Source organism: Phodopus roborovskii, unplaced genomic scaffold (assembly GCF_943737965.1).
Source record: "Phodopus roborovskii unplaced genomic scaffold, PHOROB, whole genome shotgun sequence".
Lineage (NCBI taxonomy): Eukaryota > Metazoa > Chordata > Mammalia > Rodentia > Cricetidae > Phodopus > Phodopus roborovskii.
The window spans coordinates 23,066,998-23,090,732 of record NW_026126434.1 but is presented as its reverse complement, the minus strand read 5'-3'; the positions used below and the strand labels follow the sequence as shown (position 1 = coordinate 23,090,732).

General features: G+C 50.5%; 1 protein-coding gene across 2 annotated transcripts; it reads right to left on the bottom strand.

Annotated features, from left to right (window-relative positions):
- Positions 1-9,132: 9,132 nt before the first annotated feature.
- Pofut2 (protein O-fucosyltransferase 2) lies at positions 9,133-21,657 on the bottom strand. Of its 2 annotated transcripts, none has more exons than XM_051186973.1 (9): positions 21,485-21,653; positions 20,111-20,361; positions 18,427-18,571; positions 17,443-17,553; positions 13,929-13,995; positions 12,931-13,056; positions 11,801-11,981; positions 11,541-11,664; positions 9,133-10,146 (listed from the first exon to the last, which is right to left on the bottom strand). In XM_051186973.1, the coding sequence occupies exons 1-9, from the start codon at positions 21,613-21,615 to the stop codon at positions 9,993-9,995; spliced, it is 1,290 nt and encodes a 429-aa protein (XP_051042930.1). In that variant the 5' UTR covers positions 21,616-21,653; the 3' UTR covers positions 9,133-9,992. The 2 variants fall into 2 exon arrangements, with proteins under 2 accessions (XP_051042930.1, XP_051042929.1); XM_051186972.1 differs by lacking the exon at positions 9,133-10,146 and adding an exon at positions 10,588-10,876 and having other exon boundaries at positions 21,485-21,657.
- Positions 21,658-23,735: the final 2,078 nt, after the last annotated feature.

Genomic DNA, 23,735 nt, shown 5'->3' with positions numbered 1-23,735 from the left:
ACTCCTAGGAGAAAACCTAGGAGATTTGGGGATGACTTCAGACCAGAGTTGGACGTGGGACCCACTTGAGCTCTGCCCCTCAGATGGAGACATGAGAGACTTTCCTTGTGTCCTCTCACTGGCCTCGAATGTACTTCCTCTCCTCAGTTCTTGTCTCCCTGGCTTTGGGTAGAACCTGGTAACAATAGCAGCTTTATTTATAATTGCCCCAAACTGAAGGAGCCAACAAGCCCTTCAGCAGACAAATGGGCGACTAAACCAGTGCATTCAGGCGAAAGGACATGAATTAGTGCTGAAAAGACACAAGCTTTCAAGCCCGGAGAAGGCAAGGGAGCGCCGTGACAGTCTGATGTCAAAAGGCTGCACACTGCATAACTATGGTATTTTGGGAGTGGCATAACTATGGAAACAGCAAAACGAGCTGTTGGAGCCCAGAAACGACTAGATGAAGCACACAATACTTTTAGGGCTTGAAACTGTTATTTAGCCCCTGGCAATGGCATGACTATGCTGGCCAGAGGGAGAAAAAGCAATATTTTATATATATGGAAAGGTGAATTTATTTAGTTTTGCAAAACTCAGGGATGGAATTCCAAGTTTGTTTCTGCCTTGCCCACCGCAATGTTAGAACTTCAGAAAAGTTGAAACAAAAGCTAGGGAGCATGCATATGAATAGACAACCATAAGACCAGATTACCAAACCTGGACACAAGTCTCTCTAGGGGCCAGGGCTGCCATCTTCATTCCCAAGGTGCAAGTTCCTATCGAGATTCTAAACCCTAGGCCCTCATCAGAATCTCCCATCTTGTCCAGTGCTTTGGGACACTGTCTCCTAATTGTCTATTACTTGATTGATATGTGGAGTCTAAGAGCATGCGTTTAAAAAGCAGAAGCAGTCCAGGACCTACTAAGACCAAGAGCAGAACACAAATGGGAATCAAGACAGAAAAATGAACAGCAGCTCCACCTAGTGGAGGGATAGCAACATGCACAAGAACCTCCCCAGAGGGGCTCTGGTTCTTGATTTTGGTAGGGTGTTCAGACCTTGCACCTTTTCTCTGACTGCATTACGGATTACAAGGTGGTGACATGATTTTGCTGATCCAATGCCACATAGGAAGAAAGGCCGTGTAAAAACATCCCACTGCCAAATTTGAGCAACAAAAAAGTGTAGAGAGGCTGGAAAGCTGGCTCAGCAATTGGGAGCAGTTGCTGCTTGTGTAGACAACCCAAGTTCAGTTCTCAGCACCCACATGGTGGCTCACAATCTCACAACCATCTGTACTCCAGTTCAGAGAACCAGACACCAGCTTCTAGCCTATGTAGGTATCAGGCTCATACGGGGTACACATATACACGTGCAGACAAAACACTCATGCATTTGTATTGAGAGGACCTGCACACTAAATTTTTATCTTAGAAAATCCTGTAAGTAACTTTTTTGTTATAAAAAAGCTTAAAACATTTTATATATATATATATATATATATATATAGTTCTATTATTTATAAGCAGGTGATGGTTTAGAACATTTGTAACTTGTTTATATCTTTACTTATAACAAAAGTACTATCCTTAGACTGATATAGAATGATAGCCTAGGAATCTTAAGCTATGCAAGTAGCACTTTTTAAAATCAATTATTACTTTTTACCTATTTAAGGCCTAGATAAAGAAAAGAAAAATCAAATTAGGATTTTTTAAACTTCAAAATTCTAATAATGTCCCAATACTTAATTATAAACTCTTTGGAATTCAGCATGTACGTGAACTTGGCACAGAGTCTCATTTGTAAATCTTTAAATATTTATCAACTCTGTGTACTAGATAGAATGGGTACCATCCCAGGTGACAGGCACCATTGCCAGACACACACACACACACACACACACACATACACACACACACACACACAAATCGCTGGGGTATAAAAAGCCTAAAATCTTTGTCTCTAAGTCTTGTAAAGTTTTTCTACAAAATCATTTTTCTAATTTTCAAATTATATTATTCGTGTGTGTTTTGTGTATGTGTTATCTGGACACATATGCCACAGCATGTACATGTGGTTGTCAGAAGATAACTTTGTGGGGTTGCTTTTCTGGGGATCAAGCTCAATAAGTATTTTACCTATTTAATAGTTCATGTAGTGATCCTCATTCCTAGGGCCTCATTGCAAAGCTATTTTGTGTGATACTGAGATTAGTTAAGACCTTAGATGACAGTGGTTTTAGCAGGTCTGTCTTCAGCTACCCCTCTGCCTATCCTATCTGGACAGGTTGTGAGGGGAAGTGGCTCTCTGAGGAGTCTGGAAGAGATGGAAACAGGAGGGAGCCTGGGTACCTCACACTGGTCAAGTTTGCCCCCCAGGGAGTCAACTGTCCTGGCTCTTCAAAAGCAGTCTGGGTCAGGCATCCAAGAGAGATGCCTGACCTAGAAGGCCAAGTGGCTGATGGTCCAAAGCACAGCCAAGCTAGGGAGCCATGGAGATATGCAAGGTTTGTGCAGGGTGGAAGGTAGCCAGTGCCCAGAGTTTGCTGTGGCCTCTGCTGCTGTGTGTGGTATCCATGTTGTTATATGCCTGGATGACAATTAAGATATTTGGTTTAGATGAATGTGAACCATTCTATCCTCTGTGACATCCTCTGTGACTCTTGCCTACATCATCCTCTACCCCCAGCCCCAGCCCTTGACATCTTAGGACAAAGCCATCTCATACAGGGGTGCAGATCTTTGGTGCCAGGGAGAGGACTGAGTTCCTCGGTGGGATTTTGAGACCCATGTTTCAGTCTCTCTTGTGTGGTAAATGCATCCTAGGGGCAGCAGGCCCAGGTCTGTCCCTAAGCCAGTGTCGCTAATCTGTCACATCATCTCAGACTCTTCCCTACATGGATTGATGCCCAGGTCCTACCTCAGGCTCTGCAAGAGGTTCTTAGCTACCTGTCTTTGCATTCCTCCTTCCCTGCTGTGAAAATCCATGCAGATCTTTCAAGGTGGGAACACTGAGCTTGGGGCTTAGGGGGCAGACTATTATTAGCTAGCACATTGTGTTCTTTCAGGATGTCTGATGCTCTGAGAAGTAGTCCCTTACAAGGCCTCGGTGGCTCACTAGGCTGTGGCATCTGTTTATCCCCTTCCCTGGTACTAGGAAGCTCTGTTCCAGTGGGGCAAGGTGACCTACTGATATGACTGGAAGAGGGGAGGCAGGCCCTGAAGCTTCTCAAACTACTGACCTATCACCAGCTGATCCTTGACCCTTGACCCTTCTGGGAACAGGCATTTTGAGGCTGGCTGGTCAGGAGGCAGAAGTGAACTTGAGCATCCAGCCCTCAGCAGCAGCAGGGCTCGGTGCTGATGTGAAGAGAGAAGGGTCGGTGATGCAGCAGGCTGCAAGCCCTCCATGGGTTCGGGGCGGGGCAGTTGCTAAGAACAGACACATGTTATTTACAGAAACCTGAATGTGCAGTCGAGCCTTGCTTCTCCTCGCTAATGGCCAGTGAGGGTAATGGGGTGACAAGCCGGCCTGCAGCAGATGTCCTGCCTCCTCCCTGAGGTGCTTTAAGGAGCGATGTTGCTGGCAGTGGTTCAACTTACTGCTCTGCTTAAAGGAGACAGCCACCCACCTATCCTGACCCTCTCCTCTTGTTTGGGGAGGGTCTAAGCTCCATGCACATCTGTACATGGTTAAAGTGACTGTAGGGTCAGTGTCCCCTGACTGCATGGGGAAGGCTTGCTCAGTTTACCTGCATCTGGGAACATCCTGGCCAGTGCATTTACCAGAAAGCATCGAGGTTCTTAAAATGTTAGAGGCCAGCTTGAACATCCACATTTCCCAGCAGGATTTCTGCAGATCTCTTGTAGCTTTTGTTTGGCTTGGGGTTTATTGAGGTAGGACCTCTCATGGGCAATCTGGCCTTGAAGTTTCTATGTAACCTAGGATAACCTGGAACTCCTGATTCTCCTGTCTCCACATACTGAGGTTTCAGGAATAATGCTAACACTGTCATCTTTCTATTTACCTTATGTAGAATCATAGTTCTATGATTCCCCTTCAAGCCAAATACCTTTCCATATGCCTCATGATGATGCTAAGCAAGGCCATTGCCTGGCACATGTGGAGACCAGTACATGGACCCAGATTTTGGTAGAGCAAACGGGTTTTTTGTTTTGGTTTTTTGAGACAGGTTTTTCTGTATGGCTTTGGAGCCTGTCCTGGAACTCACTCTGTCGACCAGGCTGACCTCAAACTCAGAGATCCACCTGCCTTTGCCTCCTGAGTGCTGGGACTAAAGGTCCCACTGCCCTGCTTTAGAAGCCTTTCTGACCAAGGCTGAAAGCACAAATCTATGGGCATAAGCATAAATATTTAGAAGGTAGTTTGACAGCATGACCACTTAACATAGCAATAATAATTATTAAATAGCAATAACAGGTTACCCTGCAGGACATATGATCTCTCTAGTCATGGGCTTTTGTCCAGGTACAGAAGCAGGCATGAGATCTCGCCTGTGGAGTAGCCTCATAGCCAATCAGTAGAGGTTAGTCGCTATGCCCTACATCCAAGGTGAGTGCTGTCTTCAGCAGTCTTACCATCTAGTTATGGTGGGCAATTGTGAGCAATGCCAATACCCTGTATAATTTTTTAGTTAGTAGACAAGCCAGATTCCATTTCTTTTTCTAAAAAATTCAACTTTATTGTATGTGCATTGGTGTAAAGGTGTCAGATCCCCTATAACTGGAGTTACAGACCATTGTGAGCTGTCATGTGGGTCCGGGTCTTCTGGAAGAGCAGCCAGTGCTCTTAAGTGCTGATCCATTTCTCCAGCCCACAGATTCCATTTCTGAAGCTGAAGTCCCAGGGACAGGCTTGCTGGGCCATGGTACATGTACATCTTTATGATTTTTACTATGCTTCTCCAAAAACTAATGATCTCTAAAGCAACCCCCCCACACACAAACAAGGTGTTGTGTTGTAGGTAGTTCCAAAGCAATCAAGACTTTCTGGCCACCAACAGCTGATAAACTAGCCAGGCATGGTGGCCAACACCCGTAATCCCTGCACCGAGGAGGCAGAGAGAGGTGGATTTCTTGTAAGTTTGAGGTCAGCTTGCCTGGTGTACCAGGCAAGGGGGGTCCAGGGTTCCACAAGCTAATGTCTTTGGATGTGGGAGAGCTAGCCCCATCCCTCACAGGAGAGATGGCTCTACTCCTCACCAGGCCACAGCACTGCAGTGCAGGCAGTGGTCTGTGTGCACGAAAGCTAGCCCCGTCCAGTCTGTCCGCCAAACAGCTTTCCTCAGTTGATAGCTTCTGACATCGACACAGGCAGGAAAAGACTCATCTTTGAGGGGCTGGCCACTAGGAATTTGACCATGCTCCAGTGAATATATGGACAACACAAAATGAACTTGTTTTTGTCGGGAGTGGGGGGGGAGTCACAGGGGAAGGAGGGAACATGGAAAGACTGGAAGTGAGTGTGATCAGGCACATGATGTTAGGTTCCCAAATAATTAAAATAATAATAAAGTGCAGGCAGGTGTATGTTCTAGATGTGACAGATTGGAGGCGCTGCCACCCCCAGACCTCAAGGGGTAGCAGGGCTCTTGTGCTCCTTTTGAGGCAGGGAGAGCTGATGGTGCTATGTGTTCTGTGGGCCTACCCTCTGTGTGGCATGAGGACAGTCATCTACAAGATAAGTGAGCCCTTCCTTGTCCCGAAAAGCCCTTTCCTAAGAGCCAAGGGTGGAATTTGTCACAGGCCATTTATTGCAGCCTCCAGCCTCCATTAGTTCACAGATGTGGCAGCAAGGAGTAATGGCTACACAGCTGAGACAGATGGCCCTGGAGCCACCAAGGTGTGACCCAATGCAGTCCCCAAATGTGCTTCCTGCCCACTTCCCCCTGAAGCGAGCAACCAGGGTCATTCCAGTTCCCCACAGACCCCTGCCCTCCCAGTGGACCCCACAGAGGGTAGATGGGGAGTGAGGCAGTGGCTTTAACAGTCAGCCCAGCTCTGGAAAGCAGGTCTCTTTGGTACATGTCCTGCCTCAGACCAAACTACCTCAGTGACTCCCCACCATGCAGGCTCCAGGTCCAGTTACTCTGTCCTCCAGGATGAGCTGGCTCTGAGAAGGCTCAGCCCTGTTCTGGAGTCACGAGTGGCATGTAGGCAATGTGAGGGATCAGGGCTCAGTGGTTTCTCAAACTCTACTGCTGAACCCAGCCCTAACCGCTACTGCATCTGCACATTTCTGTTTGGAAATGGAGCTGTTACAGAGCTGACTACAGTAAATTGAGGTGGCCAGGGCAAGCCAAATCCAACATAACTATGTTCTCACAAAGGAGACTGGACAAAGGGATGGTTCTGTGGGGATGGAGAAGATGCCACTCACAAGCCAAGGACTGCATTGATGGGGTGGTACTGCATTCCAGGATCTTGAAGCTCCAGGGGTAAGTTTTGGTTGAGGCTCTTGTCTCTCATCTGTCACATGTTTGTCCCTTTGGAGTCCCTTTTGTTTTCCTGTTGTTCTGGGGTTTGTCTTGGTTCTGTGACTGAGTATACTGTGTCCCTTCCCTCCCAAGTCCTACTTTAAAAGCTGGCAGCAAGGCTACCTACATTAGCCCCCGATGGGGGATGGATGACCCAGGTAGAAGAAAGACACAGCCCCCAAGGTCTTGAAGTGTCTCCTGGAACCATGAGGGCCGTGGTTCTGTATGGTATGGATCTGAGGACAGTGTTAAATTTAGCTCTTGCTGTGGCTGGGCATGCCCTCACTCCCAGTGCCCTTCGCTGTCAAGTTGGCAGCACCATGGGAAGTGGTGGGGTATGTAGAGTTAGGTCCAACTGGTAGGTTCTCTGGACTCAGTATTGTTCACAGAGGTGCTGGGCAACTCTAAGGAGCCTCTGTCACCCTCTGAGAGGGTCCTGAGAGCCATAGCTCAGTCCCTCCCAGCTCCCAGACTCTGTGTGGTGGTATGATTCTATTTCCTTGGGCATGGCTAGCTCCCATGAGCTATTGCAGCCGAGGCTGGGGCCTCATGGAGCTGGCACCATGACATTTCCAAAGCTGTGAGCTAAATAAACCTCTTCTCAAAATGGATGAGCACAGCTCCTCAGGGGCCATGAAGCCACAGTCCCAGATGTTCTGGGCAGTATGTGTGTCTGATTTATAGTCTTAGGTGTCCCAATTAGCCGCTGCCTTGGAACAAATTGCCCTGTGGTTTCACCAAGGATGGCCACTTGTCATCTGCACAGAGACCCTGAGTGGGCTGGTCTCTGCTGTGATGCCAGCTTGGATGGCACTGCTGGTGCTGGTGCATTGTGGGTTCCTCCATTTGTCTGCAATGTCCTGCTATTCTGGACAGACTCCAGGTGTGACTACAGGTGGCACCAAAGACCACATAGCCCTGTTGTTCTTCCTGACCACTGGCCTTTCTCAGTTGTGACTTATAAGGACTCAGTTCCCCAGGTCCAGTTTATCCTCAGCATTGCCATATTTATTTAGAGCAGGAAGCCTTGCCTCCTGCTGCATGTGGGATACGGTGTCCTAGGATCCTTATTTTCTCTTTGGGACTTGGACTTCAGGATGGCAGAGTCAAGGTCATAATGCTGGATACATGGCCAGTGCCTGGAGACTGCCAGCAGGTGACAGCTTTGGGCATAGGCTTCCAAACACAGTACAGATTCATAAGTCACAGAGTCCACCAAGGACCCCCTACCCTGACTGATTGAGGTAACAGCCCAGGCCAGTATGGATGCTGTGCTCATCTCGCCACATCTGACAGCAAGGAAAAATGGATGGTGGGCAAGTTGTAAGCTCCCAGCTGGCATTGAAAATACATGCAGCAAGTTGTATAAAGTGTGAGGGCTGAGTGTAGACTAGTGCCCAGCAGGACATATCTATGTGTCCAGCCATGTGATGGTTAGGACACCAGCCATGCCTGCCTTGTTAGTGTCATCTGTACCAGTGGGACTTGGAGGTCAGGCTCACTGTTAAGGAAAGGGCACCCTGGCAGTGACAGCTGGGGCAGAGGGGATCTGTGGTATGTGCCTTGGCACAAGCAGCCACTAAAATTCACAGCTACAGTTCACATCCGAGTTGCAAGTATTAGTATCCTCAGCCCCAATAAAATAACACTGGCACAAATGACCCCATCGGCTCTCAGCTGTAGACTTCTGGCCCTGGGTTCTCTTGGACATGGCTGTCTCCCAGGTCTTCTGTTGAACTTGTTTTAGAACTGTCCCTGTTCAGGGTGAACTGCAATCTAACTTTGTATGGATTTGAGCTGCAGGCTAACCAATATTCCTGTGACAAATGGCTATCACAGCAACCAGTCAGGCTACCAGTAGACTGGTTCAAAACTTCATAAGACTGCCCCCAGCTTTGCCCAGAAATGCTGCTGCCCATAGCACCAGGCATTGCTGTGTCCCCTGGCTCAGAAACCAACCAATTCCATTGTTCTTTGCTGAAATCAAATGGTACACCCATGTTTCACGCAGGCCATGCAGAGCCTCTTAGTTGCTCTCCATCAGAGCTCCATGTGGCCAGCTTAGATCCTTGCTACATGGTTCTTACTGGTTCTTACTTGCTACTGGTTCTTACACCACCCTGAGATGACGTGGCCCAGCACATCGCTCCATTGCCTCAGCTTGCACTCCTAGGTTCTCGTCGCTGGCTGTCACTGTAGAGCAGGAGGCTCTGCGTCTTCTTTCCTGGCTGCACCTGCCACTGCTTCCATCAAATGAACTAGCCACTCTTCAGAAAGTACAAATCCCATGAAGGTCATACTGCCATTTCCTCAGAGTCCAGAAGATGGCTCACCAGGTTTCCTCGAGTTGGAGAGTGCTTCCCCTCAACAATCCTAACAGACAGTCCAACAAAGAGAGCCAGGTTGTAGTGGACAGTGACAAGGTTGTGCTGGTCCTCATGGCCAGAACCAAACTCCAGGCTCCAGGACACACTGCGCTATCCTGTCACACCTGGCTAGTTTGCCTTCTGCAGATCCAACAAAGGTCTATGCTGCACCGGGCCAGATCACACGCACAAGCCCTCACTCTCCTGAAAGGCATAGCTGTCTACATGGGACAGCTCCTGACCTAAGAGAACAAAGCACTTAAAGGCACCATTTCCACAACTTTCTTGAAAAAGTATTTTATTAATATACTTGGATGTACAAATGGAAAAGAATAAATACATGATTCTACCTCATCAGCCAGGTGAGCCACAGTACCTTGTCTGTGCTCAGGTCCCTTGGTGCTTGGGAAGGAGACCTGGGCAGTAGCTGTGTGGGGGCTGCTTAGTGCACAGCACTGGGGAATGGGGTGTACTGATGAGTACCAGGTCAAGGACCTGGGAGTGCCCTGGCCAAGGCTGTGCTGACTCAGCCTCCCATAGTGCAGCATGAGGGCCAGGAAAGGGTCTCATAAAGCAGTGGTGTGTCTCGGATGTGACCTTTTGAAGGTCATTTCTGTCACTTCTCAATTCTATTTCTCAGCAGGGTGCAACGAGCCTGGGAACCCATGTGAGGTGAGGGAGTCACTGGCCACCCAAGGGCTGTCCTGAGGTTCCCAGCATTCTGTGAGATCAGCGCCTGAGCCATCGGCCTCAGGAGGAAATTAGCTGGGGCACCACGCAGGAAGAGGGTGAGGCAAAACCTGGCATCTGCTCACACTGGACCTCAGTAGACAGATGTTATACCAACATCTCAGGATCCACACAAGAGGGTGTTGCCACTCTCTGCTTGCTCAGAAAAGCAACTGAAAGGTCTGTCAGGACTGACAAATATTCCTCACGCTTCTGGGCTAGCATGTGACATCGTGATGGGGACATGGGTTCTCAAGTCCTAATAGAAGACACATTTGTGAAACATGAAGGTGGCAGAGCCTAGACACAGGCAGATGTCAGCCCGTGAACACAAAGGAACACAGGCTTTAGGAGTGCTGCCCCCTCTGGGACCCTGTGACCGAGTGACCGGCAGGTGGCGGAGAGGTGGCCCTCAGTATGCAATCTTCCAGTGTGTGGGCTGCTCACAAGCTTTCTCCTGGTCTCCACAGAACCGGTTGTATGTTGTCTTAGGGTCCAATCCCAAGATCTCTCTCTCTTCATGAATCCGAAAAGAGAACGTGGAAACTGAGGTGCCAATAAAAAACCTGCAGAGTAATGAGAGGTTAGCTGGGAGCAGCAATGGACTGATTAGACATAGACACACACACACACACACACACACACACACACACCCATACACACGCATGCACACACACGCACACACACGTGCACGCACACGAGACTCTGACACCCTCAGTGCTGGCACCCTTCATGGGTCATTGCATGCTTTAGCACCCACTCTGCCTTGCAGACACCCCCTTCTCTCCACTACAGATGCTAGACCTCCACCTGGCTACACAGCAAACACCAAGGACTCTGTCCATCTTGACACAGTGACAGTGGCAGGGATTATTTACATGCATGCTGTCATAGCTATGGGAGTCCCCTCTCCAGGGTCCTTCAGATTCCTGGGGTGAAAAGGATGCAGTCTGCCCTGCTCCTGTACCCTGGCCCTCTGATGGCACCTAGTGACCAGCTGATCCAAGAGAACCTGTGAACTGCTACATGACATGACTCCTGGAACGGTGTACCCCACCTGTGGAGGCAAGTAGCGGGCTGTGCCAATGACAGAGACAACAGCAATCGGCTGTATGAAGTACCTTCTTGAACTGAGAACAGCAGTCAGTTCCTGAGACACAGCCTGGGTCTAGTGGATTCTGGGAAGGGCCCCAGGCAGAGAGAAATGGCAAGCTCAGAGCCTCCTCAGAGAACTCTGACAGGGAAAGAGACAGAATGGCCTGGCTCTTCCCATCATGCACACTGTGCAAGTTATGCCTGCAAGGGAGCAGCAGCTAGACCCACAGAGATCAAGAACGGGGCCCTCACCTGCCTGCCCCTGGTGCTGGGATGGTGCCAGCAGGAACTGCAGAGGCCAGAACACAGCAGGAAAGCAGCAGTCACGGAGGGAGAAGGAACAGAGCATGGGGGCACACACTAGCCCTCCAGCACTAAAGGCACACTCTGAGCACCTCTGCACACACTGCCTTATTTCCCATTCTACTCAGGACATTCTAACCTGAGCCCACCCCCAGGTGCCTACAGCGACGTACAAAGGAGTGCTGCAAGGCCAGCAGCCCTCATGGTTTCCCAGAGCATCGATACAGAGGCCTTTGGCCTCAGGCAGCCCTGTGTTGCTTCAGCAGCACAAACAGACCAAGGAGGCCAAGCAGCCTGGGCAGGGTACCTCTCTCGGACAGACAGGAGCAGAAAAGGTCTGGGTGTAGACCATGGACAGTGTGTGCATAGAAGACCTGAAGGGTCCGCTGCTGAAGGGTTCGCAGCAGCCCAAGGAGACTGGGCTGGGTGTTAGAGTTCAGAGAGCGACGAAGCAGGTGGCCGGCCACAGCCACATGCTCAACTGCTGAGTACAGGAGCAACAAGGGCAACAAGAACCTCAGAAAGGAGCCAGAGCCCCCTCCGCAGCAAGGCAGACAGGCACCTGGCATGAGCGCAGATCCACTGATCAATGATGGCGACACCTCCATCTTTGTACAGCTCCAGCTCCTCCCACGTGGGCTCAAACCTCACCATTTCTGGTAGTAGCTTCCTCAGTTCTTCCTGCTCTGCGAGGCAAAGGGGAGGCCACTGACTGTCCAGAAGGAACCGGTGCACCATCCAGGGTCACAAAGAACCCCTACACCTACCCAGCATTCAGCCAGGGGAAGAGGCCTCACAGAGTCTGGCCTTTGAACTGCCTACCCTTCCTGATGGCATCTGTGGCCACGAACACCCTGTCCAACTTGTGAGTCTTCATGAGGCTGCGGATCTTCTTCACGGCTCCCTCCAGGCTGGGCACATCATCCCTGTGGCCCCAGATGAAGTCCTTCCTTCTCAGGTGAACTCCAAGGTAGGGGCCACCAAGCGCTGAGCCTAGTTTGACCTACAAAAGACAGGGGTGTGGGGAAAGATGTGGAGATCTCTCTTGGGTGTCCTGGGAGGTGGAGGGACAAACATGGCCTTGAAAGTATCCCTCTGGCCAGAGTCTCACACAGTCTCCTGGGGGAAATGGTGCCTTGATAAAAAGACCACAAAGCAATCAAACATCACAAATAAAAATCACAACTGAAATAAAAATCATAATGGAACCACTAGAAAAAAATGAAAAGAAGAAAAGCTATTTATACTTTCTTCTAGCAAGACCACCCCAGCACAGACCACACAGGTACAGTGAGTCCTAACATCCAGCAATGCAGAGGTGCCCACAATGCCAATGGAAGGGAAAGATACACAGGGAAACCCAGCATTGCGGGAGAAAGTACATATACAGCAAGGAAAGGACAGTATGGACCAAAGGACTGAGGATCTCTGGGGCAGGCAGGGGCCTGTTTCCTTTCTGCTGGGCACAGGCCATAGGAAATGCCGACGAGTCTTCTTTCAATGCCTACTTCTGCTTAAGGCTGTTCCCGTGTCGTGTGTGTGCAGTCCCCCTCACCCACCCCCTCCCTACATTCCCTTTTTTTCTTTCTTTGTTTTCAAGACAGGGTTTTTTTTGTAGCTTTGGAGCCTGTCCTAGAATTCGCTCTGTAGACCAGGCTGGCCTTGAACTCACAGAGGCCTACCTCTGCCTCCCCAGTGCTGAGATTAAAGGTGTGTACCATCACTGCCCAGTCTCTCCCCCTTTAAATATTTTTATTCTTGAGACAGCGTTTCTCTACATAGTCCAGGAGGGCCTGGATCCCACAGCCTTCCTCCTACCATCTCTGAAGACTGGGGTCAGATAATGCGAGTCACTCATGTCTGGAATGAAATAGCCACAGGACAGACATGCTGGCTGAAGAGCTGAGCCCATCCCTAGTTCCTTCTCAGCCAAGAGCAGCACAGGTAGGTACCTTCATCTTGGTCCAGTCTTCTTCCAGGGCTATCTTATCAGCGGCATCTGTGGAGTTGAGGTGCTGGCTCCTGAACTCGTCTCCCACGGCCCGCAAGTGCTTTGCAAACACCATGCTACGCCGGGTCTGCACGAACAGGGCTGGGCTGAGTGTCACGTGGCCTTCGGATGAATGAGCAGTCACCACCTCACTATCTCCCACCTTTCCACAGGCTGCCAGTGGCAAGGCTCCTCAGCCCTCCCAGCTGGGTCCTTACGTGCCTCTTGTTGCCTGCACCACCGCCAGCTACAGGGCCTCTAGTTAATCCTTTAGCATTCAGGCATCTGTGGTGTCACCCAGAAATGGGGACAGGCCCATGTAGGGCCACTTCAGGGAGGGCCCCCTGCCATAGCCAGCCCTAGAGCCTGGCCTATCCAGGCTGCAAGACTGGCCTGCACCATCTGCCCTTGGCCAGCAATGCCATGCAATCTCATCACCTCGGCGTCTGCCCAGCTCCTAGCGTTACACTTTGCCTGATTCAAGCTTCATTTTTCCTAAACTGAACCAAACTGGATGATTATGTCTCTGTTGCAAACCAAATGCTTTGGGAGCTGGGTGGCTGCTCTTGGCCTGACACCTGCTCAGGTCAGCCAGTGTCCTCAAAATCATCTAGGCTACCACCTCCAAGCAGAGATGGTTCGTGGTGTTAGGACTCGCTGCAGAAAATGTCCCCTTTCCTAACCAAAGGAGAAGTGGCAGCCATGGGTGTGGAAAGGACAAGTCAAGGGTTGCATGCCACCCGTAGCAAGACCACTATGTTTACGGCATGGAGCACTGCATGCTCAGCAGAGCACCCGAGGCTCGCCCTGTCCATGAGTCACTCAGTACCACAGCAGGCCCTGCAGTGACAGCAGACAGCCCATGACAGCTAACAGCCCAGTTAGCAAGGTTGAAAGTTACTGTTGACTGTAAAGCTTTCAAAATGTGAGGACAAGCAAAGGCCACAGTGAGGTACTCACATCCCAGTACTCTCTGCCTCCATAGTGGTCATGAAGCAGGTTTTCGGCTCGGTCCAACATCACAGACCTGCATTTAAATAAGTGAAAAAACAGAAAGACTTCAACGATTTTGAGTTAAAATGTTTACATTTGCACTTTCCCCGAATACCAAATGGGAAAGAAAGCCTCGTGCCCCAACTACACAAGTCTGTGCAAGTCTCGGGAACCCTAAATGGGAGCATCCGGCAAGGCCTTGCAGAGCTGTGACTAGCAGGAAGAAGACAGGAAGGAACCATTAGCAGAAAACCCAGCAGTGCACTAAAGAGCACACTGCCGGAGTCTGGTGGCTGTGCCAAAGATCTGTCACTTTTCACACAGGGTACATGGCTGTGGGTTCCACCAGGCATAAGAACATGCTTGCTCCTTTTACAAAGGAAGTCACCTCACTCAAGGAAGAGGCCACCCCTGTGGGTCTCCATGCTTCTAGCTCACACTACTCTCTTGCTCTGACAAGACTTGGGACTGGGGAAGTAAGCCTGTCACCAAAGCCTTTCCTCTCACCACAGATTTCAGCTGTAGGGGAACGTGGAGACGGAAATGCTACAGTAGAACCTGAAGGACTTGGTGACACCGAGGTGACACAGGGTAGAACAGGAACCCAGAAACCCTTCCACAATGGGCTGATACATTTAACTGTGCATAAAAAATAGAAATTCTACAGAGAAAGAAAATAAGGGTAAAATATTTAAACTTAGGGTTTATAGACTAACATTTCAAAGAATTCCCAGTCAGAAACACAAACAAGCAGACCATAGAGTCTTTCTCCTTAGTCTCCCATGTCACAGAGACTGGGGCTCTGTATGGGGACCAGCTTTATACCAACGGCTCAAATGACCTCCATGAAAAGTGCACCTACATGGGGCTGGAGAGATGGCCCAGCGGTTAGGAGCACTGTCTGCTCTTCCCAAGGACCTGAGTTCAATTCCTAGTACCTGTATGGCAGCTCACAACCACCTGTAATTCCAGGGATTCTGACACCCTCACACAGACATATGTGCAGGCAGAACACCAATGCACATAAAATAAATTAAAAAAAATAAATAAAAAGTGCACTTCCACATTTTGGTTGTGGGCACAACCCCACATTTCTGCTTCCTCAACATGTGCATAAAGGATTCTCTATAAAAATGCTCTAATTTGTAGCAGCTCAGACCCGGAGTCAGCCCAACCCTGGATGGGCTGATTCCATGAACTCACTTCCATCAGTGCAGAGGCTGAAATTGTGGGGATGGCCATGTGTCCTAACAATGCCCGAGGTGCTCAGCTAAGCAAGGGAATGAACAAGGAGTCATGTGGAGAATACCTAGATGGCATCCACCTATGTTTATGACACAGCCACACTCAGGAGTCTGGCAGAAGGACGTGTCTAAAGGGAAATGGGAAAGTTGGTGGCTGCCTCTGACTTTCAAACACCACTGTTTTCTGATCATAAAATACAGACGGTGATGTGTGTGCTGTCACAAGTACAGTTAGACAAACTGGTCAAAAGAACATGGGCCCCTACATTTCCAGGGGCTTCCCAAAAGGCCTGGTTAACATCATTCCCCTACATACTTCCCTGCCTACTTCCTGGTACATGCTTGATGCTGAGCCTCGCTCACATGGAGTGGAATGTCTCACAGCCTGGTGATGCTCCATTGTTGGGCGAGCAGCATAGATGGACTGAGTGTTTCAGCGCATATTCCCGTCTATCACTGAAGGGCAGTGCTTGGGTTGCCATGGAAGCCATTAGCAAGTGTGAGGACAGACAGACAGAGTTACTGAAAGGATGGACTGATGTATGGATTTGCTGTGCCACAGGTCTGTGATCTACAATCTTAAACCAAGCCCTCAGCAATGTGACCAGATTCTCCTGCCAGAGGCAGTGCTGGTCAGCCAACTGCCTCTCTGTGTTAGGGACCTGGGGGTGGGGCACACCTGCTCTGCCAAAGCTGCCTGTGCTCATGTCCCCATGGGCTGCCTGTCATGCACCTGCTAATTCAGGAACAGTCACAACTGTGGAGAGTCTCTTCCTGATGGAATCCGCTGCCACTGTGCCTTCTCTGTAGCCCACCTCCACAGTTTCTAGTAGGCACTGACCAAACTTCTAGATTTTATAATAGTTTAATTGGCTAGTGTTTTCTATACTTTGCTTAGCAGCTATCCCCACCTCAAGATCCTGGGGTGGTCCTCTGACAGCCCACAGCTCTCCTGCCTAGAAGGTCATCAACCCACCTGGAGTTAGGTGCTCTGATACTGGAGTGGGCAGGAGTGTCTCACAGCACCCCTCCCACTGCTCCCGAAAGCACAGCTCACCTACTCTGGGCTCAGCTCCATTCTAACCCCTCAACACGAGAGAAAAAACTGACCATAACATCATACATCTCACAGGGGCAGAACTGTTTAGTCTCTGTAAACCCATACTGCTATACACAGGACGTGGTCTTGGGAGTCTTAAAGCTGAACCCCACCAGCCAGGAAACGAAGGCCAGGTCCCCTCTACCGCATCTCCCGTATGTAACCAGAGCCAGCCACAACATGCTGCCTGGTGGCAGGGAAGCTGCGGTGTCTAGGCCCACTGCAGCTGGCTGCTTGGACCAGGCCAAGGCTAAGCACAGTGTACTCTGGACAGAATCATGGCCAATGGCTCCAGAGGCCCTGGAGGTGACACGGAGCCTGAAAGCAGGAGTGTGCCTAGAGTGCCCCGACTAGCACGATGCTCACAGCTAGCTGCTGAAGAACTGAAAGGACACCTGTGGCTTCAAGGATACCTGCAGTGCGTTCCTGGGACATGGTACTCAGGTGCTTCTCCCTAGATGTGAGGACACGATCCTCACAGGCTCTTATGCTGGCTCTAACCATTCCTGGTGGACACCTTCCTTATGCCTATTACCAAGGGGAGTAGGATCAGCTGCCCTCACCTACTGCAACCTCCTGATTCCAGAAACAGGGTGTACTTTCTGACCGCCAACCCTCAGGAGAGAAAGGACTAACAGCACGAGGCACTACTTCCAAAGCCCCAGTGCTCAAGCCCAGCAGATGCCACTCCCAAGCCCCGCAACTGTTCATGCCACCTCTTCACAGGCCACCATCCACACTCCCAGCCAGCCTAGGCTCCTCATGGCACCCCAAAGAGCAATTCAGAGGAAACCATGAGTGCCTCCTGCCTCCAACGGCCTCAGCCGCCACTCAGGGCACAGGAAGCAGATGACAGTGTCAGGGTAAAGTGGCTTTACTGAGTAAGGACTTCAGAGGGCAGGACCATGCCCTCACACCCACGGTGCCAGAGCATAGCAGACAACCCGAGACTGGATTCCTTCTCGGGGTCTTCTTCCAGGATACACAGTTTCCTCCAGCTCCCCCACCCCACTCCCAGCCTAGTCCCACTAATGTGGAAGTGGGCACCCCACAGACTGCCGGAGTGCAGGGAGGGGCCTGGTGAGGTACTGGGACGGTGAAGGACAAGGCCTTCGTAGCCAAAGGCCCGAGCACTTACCGAGCAGATGTGTTTTTTAAGAGTACAGGTGCGATGATGGAGGCCGACCCCTGGACCGACAGGCAGGAGACATTCAGACCCCTCGTTTCCTCATAGCCCCAGAACCAGCCTCTGGAAAACAGAGCCCGTCTGTCAGCCTCTGTGCTCTCCCCCAGGAACAAACAGGGGCATGCACATGCAGGAGCACAGTTTTACTGACCCCACCCCCTCCCTCGGTGGCTCACAGACTAGCACTATGGACAACTGGGTTCTTGTAAGAACTAGGAGAAAGCCAGGTAGTGGTGGCACACGCCTTTAATCCCAGCACTCGGGATGCAGAGGCAGATGGATCTCTGTGAGTATGAGACCAGTCTGATCTACAAGGGCTAGTTCAAGGACAGCCTCCAAAGCCAGAGAAACCCTATCTCAAAAAAAAAAAAAAAAAAAAAAAAAACAAACCTATGAGGAAACCCACAGAACTCAACATTTCCTAGTCCTGGACAGGAGATGGGTAACAGAGAAGTAACAAAAGCCACACCTCAGCCAGACAGCCATGTTCTCCAAATAACTCCTAGGAGGGCTCCAGCACATCACACATGGAAGCTGCTAAATGACAGCCAGGACTTTGGGGCTAAGGCCACCATTCCCCTGCCATGCTCAGTGCACATAAAAGGTCAGCGGAGCTGGGCACAGTGCACGACTTTAAGCTCAGTACTTCGGAGGCTAAGACAGGAAGATCTGGAGTCAAACAGCACACTGGGATATACAGTGAGACCGGATATACAGTGAGACCGGTCTTGAACACAGAAGAACCAGGGCTCAATGGCTGAGGGCCTGATTAGCATGCACAGAACACTAGGTACCACAAAAAGTAATGTACAAAAGCAAGGTTATCTTAGTGAGGTGCTTTAAAGACTCTAACAGCATGAGGTGCTCTACACCAGAATGTATGAGGGCTCGGGGACAAGCTCTGGAAACACGCATGGGGCCTGTACCCAGTGCTACCTGTGATACTCGTGCTTGTCCTGTGAGTAGAGCAGAGGGTCGATGCAGGGCCGTTCATCCACCTTCTCCTCCCAGGTGCCCTCCTTCCAGCCCTCAGCGTAACCTTGCAGGACATACACCTGGTCGATGAAGGGCCCACCGGACTCTGAAAGAGACCCCAGAGAACATGCCACACGACAGGGGCCACAATCGCGTATGCAGCTGTGCACCACATATGAATGGCTTTTATGATTTATTTAAGGCCTCCTTAGGCCATGAAGGCTTGGCATGAGCATGCGGGCCAGGACAGGGAAACTCACTGAAGTCTCTTTGGCCTCTCTGTCATGCACTTTTCCCCACTGTCCCCTAACACTGGGACAGGCCTGCCTACCTTCACCCTCCCCTGCTACTTGCAGTATTCCCCCAGCATTTGTTGACCTGGCTGGTAGGATCCCCTCCAAAGCTTGTTCCCATCCCTCAAGACCCCCAGCGTATCCTATCATCACATCTACTTCACCAGGGAGGTTTGTGTTCCCCCTGTCCTCTGTTACAACCATCACTTTGCCAGAACCACCTGCCGTATCCAAAGTACTAATGAATGTTTGCTTAGAAGATGACCCCAGTTATGGCAATTTCTATGTCTTCAAATTCACCCTGCATGCGGCTGTTAGGCCTGAGGCCCAAGCTAAAGAGGTTCCCTCACACTGATTGTGTGCCAAGTGCTGGGCTGGCCCCAGCACTGCTTTATCCTGGTAGTCCCGTGCCTGGCACAGGCACCGGCTTCTTCCCTGTGGGCCTCCCCAGACATACACCAGCTGGAAGGAGGGAGGTTCGGTGGCAAGGAGAATCAGCCCTATGCTTCCAGATGTCACACTAAATGGCAGGGACCCCAACTATCCCTTTCCCACAGTGAGAAATCCATGGCTTTGCCCCACAGAAGCATGGACTGCTTCTTCAGGCACCTGAGACTGAAGCTCAGGCAAAGGTCAGGCTATCTTAGCTGAGTCTGGCATCCTAAAATCCCAACTCCAGCCCTTATTTTGTGGGACCCAAAAGCAAGTTTGGGAGCTGGGCTAGGAAAGGGTATATTCTAAGCATGCATTTACTGACTTTGCATCTTCAGCCAGAATGAAAAACAAAACATAGTGCTTGTATTCCCATGTTCCCAGGACTGACATGTTCGATAGTGATTCGATGTGGGAACGAGAACCACACCTTGAGGATGTATCCTCCTGAGACAGCAGTTCTGAGCAGGGGCAGAGGTCATGGAGGAGAAAGGATCTGATGTACACCACTGGGACCAGCCAGGCTCTAAATGAATCCCTCCTGCCTCTAGTGCAACAGAAGACAGGGTTTGTCTTCCAACCAAAGCCACAGTCAACGCTAAATACCCCTATACCCAGGAAAGCCTGACACTGCTCAAAAGTGGAAGGAGGGGATAATCAAGTAAGGGGCCTGTTTACAAATCCCTCACCACGGTGGTGCAATCCCAGAGGGTCAGTGTATACACATGTACACACACACACACACACACACACACACACACACACACACACGGGGGGTGGGGGGGGATGCAGCCTTGCTTCCCTAGAGAAACCATGGAAGCAAACGCTACAGCAGGGCTAAGTGGGAAGTGCCAGCTAGGCTGGGCCAGAACACCTGACACCCACATTAGAAAAGCCTCCCAGCCTGCTGCCCACCTCACCTGCAATGAACTGCTCATACTCAATGACTGGGATGTTTTTATTGAGACTTGGAAGATCAAAAAACTCAGACCAGGGAATCCGGACCTGATGGATGTCAGGGCTTTGCCAGTGGTACAGACGGCCCCAGGGGGGCAGAACAAGCACCCACTCCTCAGTCTTCAGCAGTGTCTTCAGCAAGGATGCTACTCGGATATAGACATCCCTGCGGAGATTGAAGCCTTCTGGGGGGTTGACATCATACAGAAGGTACCTGAGCAGGGAGCAAGATACAGACAGATCTTGAATTGTAAGGACTCTTCACAGAACACCCATTTCCGGCTTATAGAGAGGGTAGTTACTATGTAACAATGACCTGAAGAGCTCAAGAGTGCCAACAGCAAACAAGCACTATCAGTGGAAGCTCAGAGGCCAAGCCTGAGACCAGTGCAGTAGCTATTTCCATGCTGCCTCGTCCAAAGACCCCTTCATACTCTGAACAATTACTGGGGGCCCCCAATGGACTGCTGTTTATTCAGAGATGTCACATCTTTGGCAATGAGGCACAATGTTGTCATCAATAAATATGATGGGCTGCATTCATGGCGATCCTGAGATGTGTGTGGCCAATGGGCAAAGGTTGGACACGTCTAGTTTACAAATTGAATCTATTGACAATTTCTGTGTGGAAGCTAATGCTAGAAGTGCTCATTCATTCACTTAAAAATAACAATCTCATTATATTAACAAAGATTATTTTTAAAAATGATCATCTTCAAAATAAAAAGAGTGGAGAGGATGGTAATGCTTTTAATTTTGGAAAATCTACTTAGGGTCGGATGGTACCTGGGTTCTCAGGTCTGTTTTTGCATTAAACCCACTGTGATATCAGAGGCCTGGTTTGCCGGTGGAAACAGCCCCATAGTACACTAATGATACTTGAGAAAGTCAAAGTACACTAATGATACTTGAGAAAGTCAAATAATAGTGATGTAGGTTCTAAAACTCTAGGCCCTCGACAAAGCAAGATTCAACCCTGGGCAGTCTTCATGCACACCTTCACTGGCTTTCCTTGCACCAGACTCCTGGTTTGCTCTCCAGTTTGGGGAACACCAGCCACGGAGGAAGCCCACAGTTACTTCTGTCCTACCGCTGGGGCCAAGACTGGCCTCGGGACAGGGCGTCTGAGCCACTGGGGCTCCATCTACGCTCCTGGACCTTCTGGTAGAGATCTCTCGGAAGTAGACGGCCAGCTCAGACCCTTACCAAAGCCAGGGCGACCTTCGCCATACAAGCTTCGCCCATACAGTCTGAGTGCGCAGCCCCGGCCCCGCTGCTCCGCCCCACTACTGATCCTGTCCCAGATGCCCGGGCAGAGATGGCGCGGACACGCTTACCGTCTGCGGGACGCCACCCCCGACAGGATGTCCGCCGCCGACTGGCCAGGCCAGAACTCCTCTCCTGAAGCCGAGACCGGCCGCCAGAATGCCGCTGCCAGCAGCAGCCAGACGACGCTGAGCGCCGCCATGGCCCCGGCGGCCACGCACTTCCGGCTACCGTGCTGCTCACCCTCCCCTTCAGCTCCGGAAGCGTGCCGGTCTGTCCAGGGGAGCGCGTCTCCAGTATCTACGGCAACGCGGCGAGGCCCAATTTGCGCACGCGCCTCACGTAGTCCGGGAGTGGGTGGGATGTGGGCGTGGCCGAAAAGCCAGGCTGGTGGTTGTGCGGTTTCCCGCGCAGACTCTAGGATCCACCCTGGGATGCAGTTTTCCGGGATTCGCTGAGCTGCACCGCCGCGTCCAGGTGGGACAGAGTCACAAGATCAGCATCACGCGGGGTGCAGGATGACCCGAGACCAGGGAGAGCTCGCTTGGACCTCACTGGGCATTCCGTCACTGTCGCCGGGTGTTGTAGGGTCCGGTTGTACGGGGTGTGGTCGGAGCTGTCTGTAGGCACTGGCTCTGCAGGACTTTAGGCGAGCGACCTTTAGGCGGCAGACCCGAGAGCCCTCCCTGTTCCGCGTAGGGCTCTAGCTCTGGGCGTGCGTGCGGAGCAGCTTTGGGATCGGAAAACCGGATTTGATGGATGTAGTGAGGTGACAGCTCTGTTGAGGTGACAGCTCTGTCTGAGCTTTCCTGGAAATGCCTGGTTCGTCAGTAAAGTGACTGATTCTGTGGCTTTGCTGTGTAAGCTGCATCCTTGTGGAAGTATCTCGAGCCAAGTGTGATAAAGTTGAGCTGCATCAAAAATTAAAACCTAGCCTTTGAAAGGCTAGGGGTAGGAAAATGAAAAGACAGAGACTGGGAGACAACATTCAGAATACAATAATTACCTAACAGAGGGCTTATGTCCAGTCGTATAAAGATCTTTAAAGTTCAGGAGTACCTCAGGAAGACATAGATAACCCCGTGCTGGCGGGGGGGGGGGGAACGGGGGGGAACAGTATACACATGATGGGCATGGGGAAGGCTGGTTCATAGCCATAGGTCTTGGAGAAGTGGCCATTAAAAAGGGCTACAACATGATGAGCTTAGGTAATACCCCTCAGTGACATTGTGGGACAACGAATTTCCACATGCTGCTGATAGGAGTGGAAAGTGGCATATGTTGTTCTTTTCAGTGTGACAGTTTCTGTTCCATCCTGGCTGACCCTGGTTGGACTTTCCCCAAGAGCCACAGTAGGGGAGATAGTGTGTGTTGCCGGAGGGGGGGGGTGATTTCCCAGATCATTCCAAGAGGAAGAGCCAAGTGGTAAGTGGTGAGCATCCAATGGGGTCATCCCTTCAGTAATCTGCAGCAAAGCTGCAGAGAGGGTGGAGTATAGGACGATTTTCCAAGTGTTTCCTGAGGTTAGGGGATGAACCATGTGGAACAGAGCGAGTTTCTTTAGGTGTTTTGGGCTCCAGCTTGAGTCCAAGCTGGCAGAGAAAGCTGCAGCCAGCTGGTCCAGAGTGGCCAAGGCATCTGCTTCTGAGCCAGGACACAGAAAAGGGGATGTCAGGAGTTCTACAGCTTTTCAAGAACCTAAAACTACAGTCTAACCATCCATCCATCCATCCTTGTATTTACCTAGGAAACATGGACATACAGACACTACCTCCTCTTTGGGTGAGGTATCTCTTATTCAACACTGTAAGAACTAGCATTTCTCTCCAAGGGAGAATGTAAGACCTTTGTGCATCTGATTGGGAAATAGGATATTTAAACATACTCAAGGACAGGGGAGGAAGTTTGCCATAGACTTGTTCACACAGCTTCTAAAGTGGCTCTGAGACAGGCAAGCATAGGGAATGGTTTTAGTAACATGGGATAGTAAATACTTGCTGCTTTTTTGGGGTTATGCACACCTGGGATATTGTAATAATGTATTTGGCAGCCTACCTCCTTTATATACTGCTTCTGTAAATACTGCTCATACATGCCACTCGGAACAACACACCTAGCAACTGCAGAACTCCACAGGCATCTGGCTATCCACACATCCCAGCCTTAACAGTGGGATAAGTTTCTCTCAATGACCCCTCCCCAACAGTTTATAACTGTGGTGGTTTGAATGGCAATGGACCCCATAGGCTCATATGTTTTAATACTTGGCTCAGTAATCTGCAGCAGCTCCCAAGGCAGAGAGGGTGGAGCATATAGGATGGT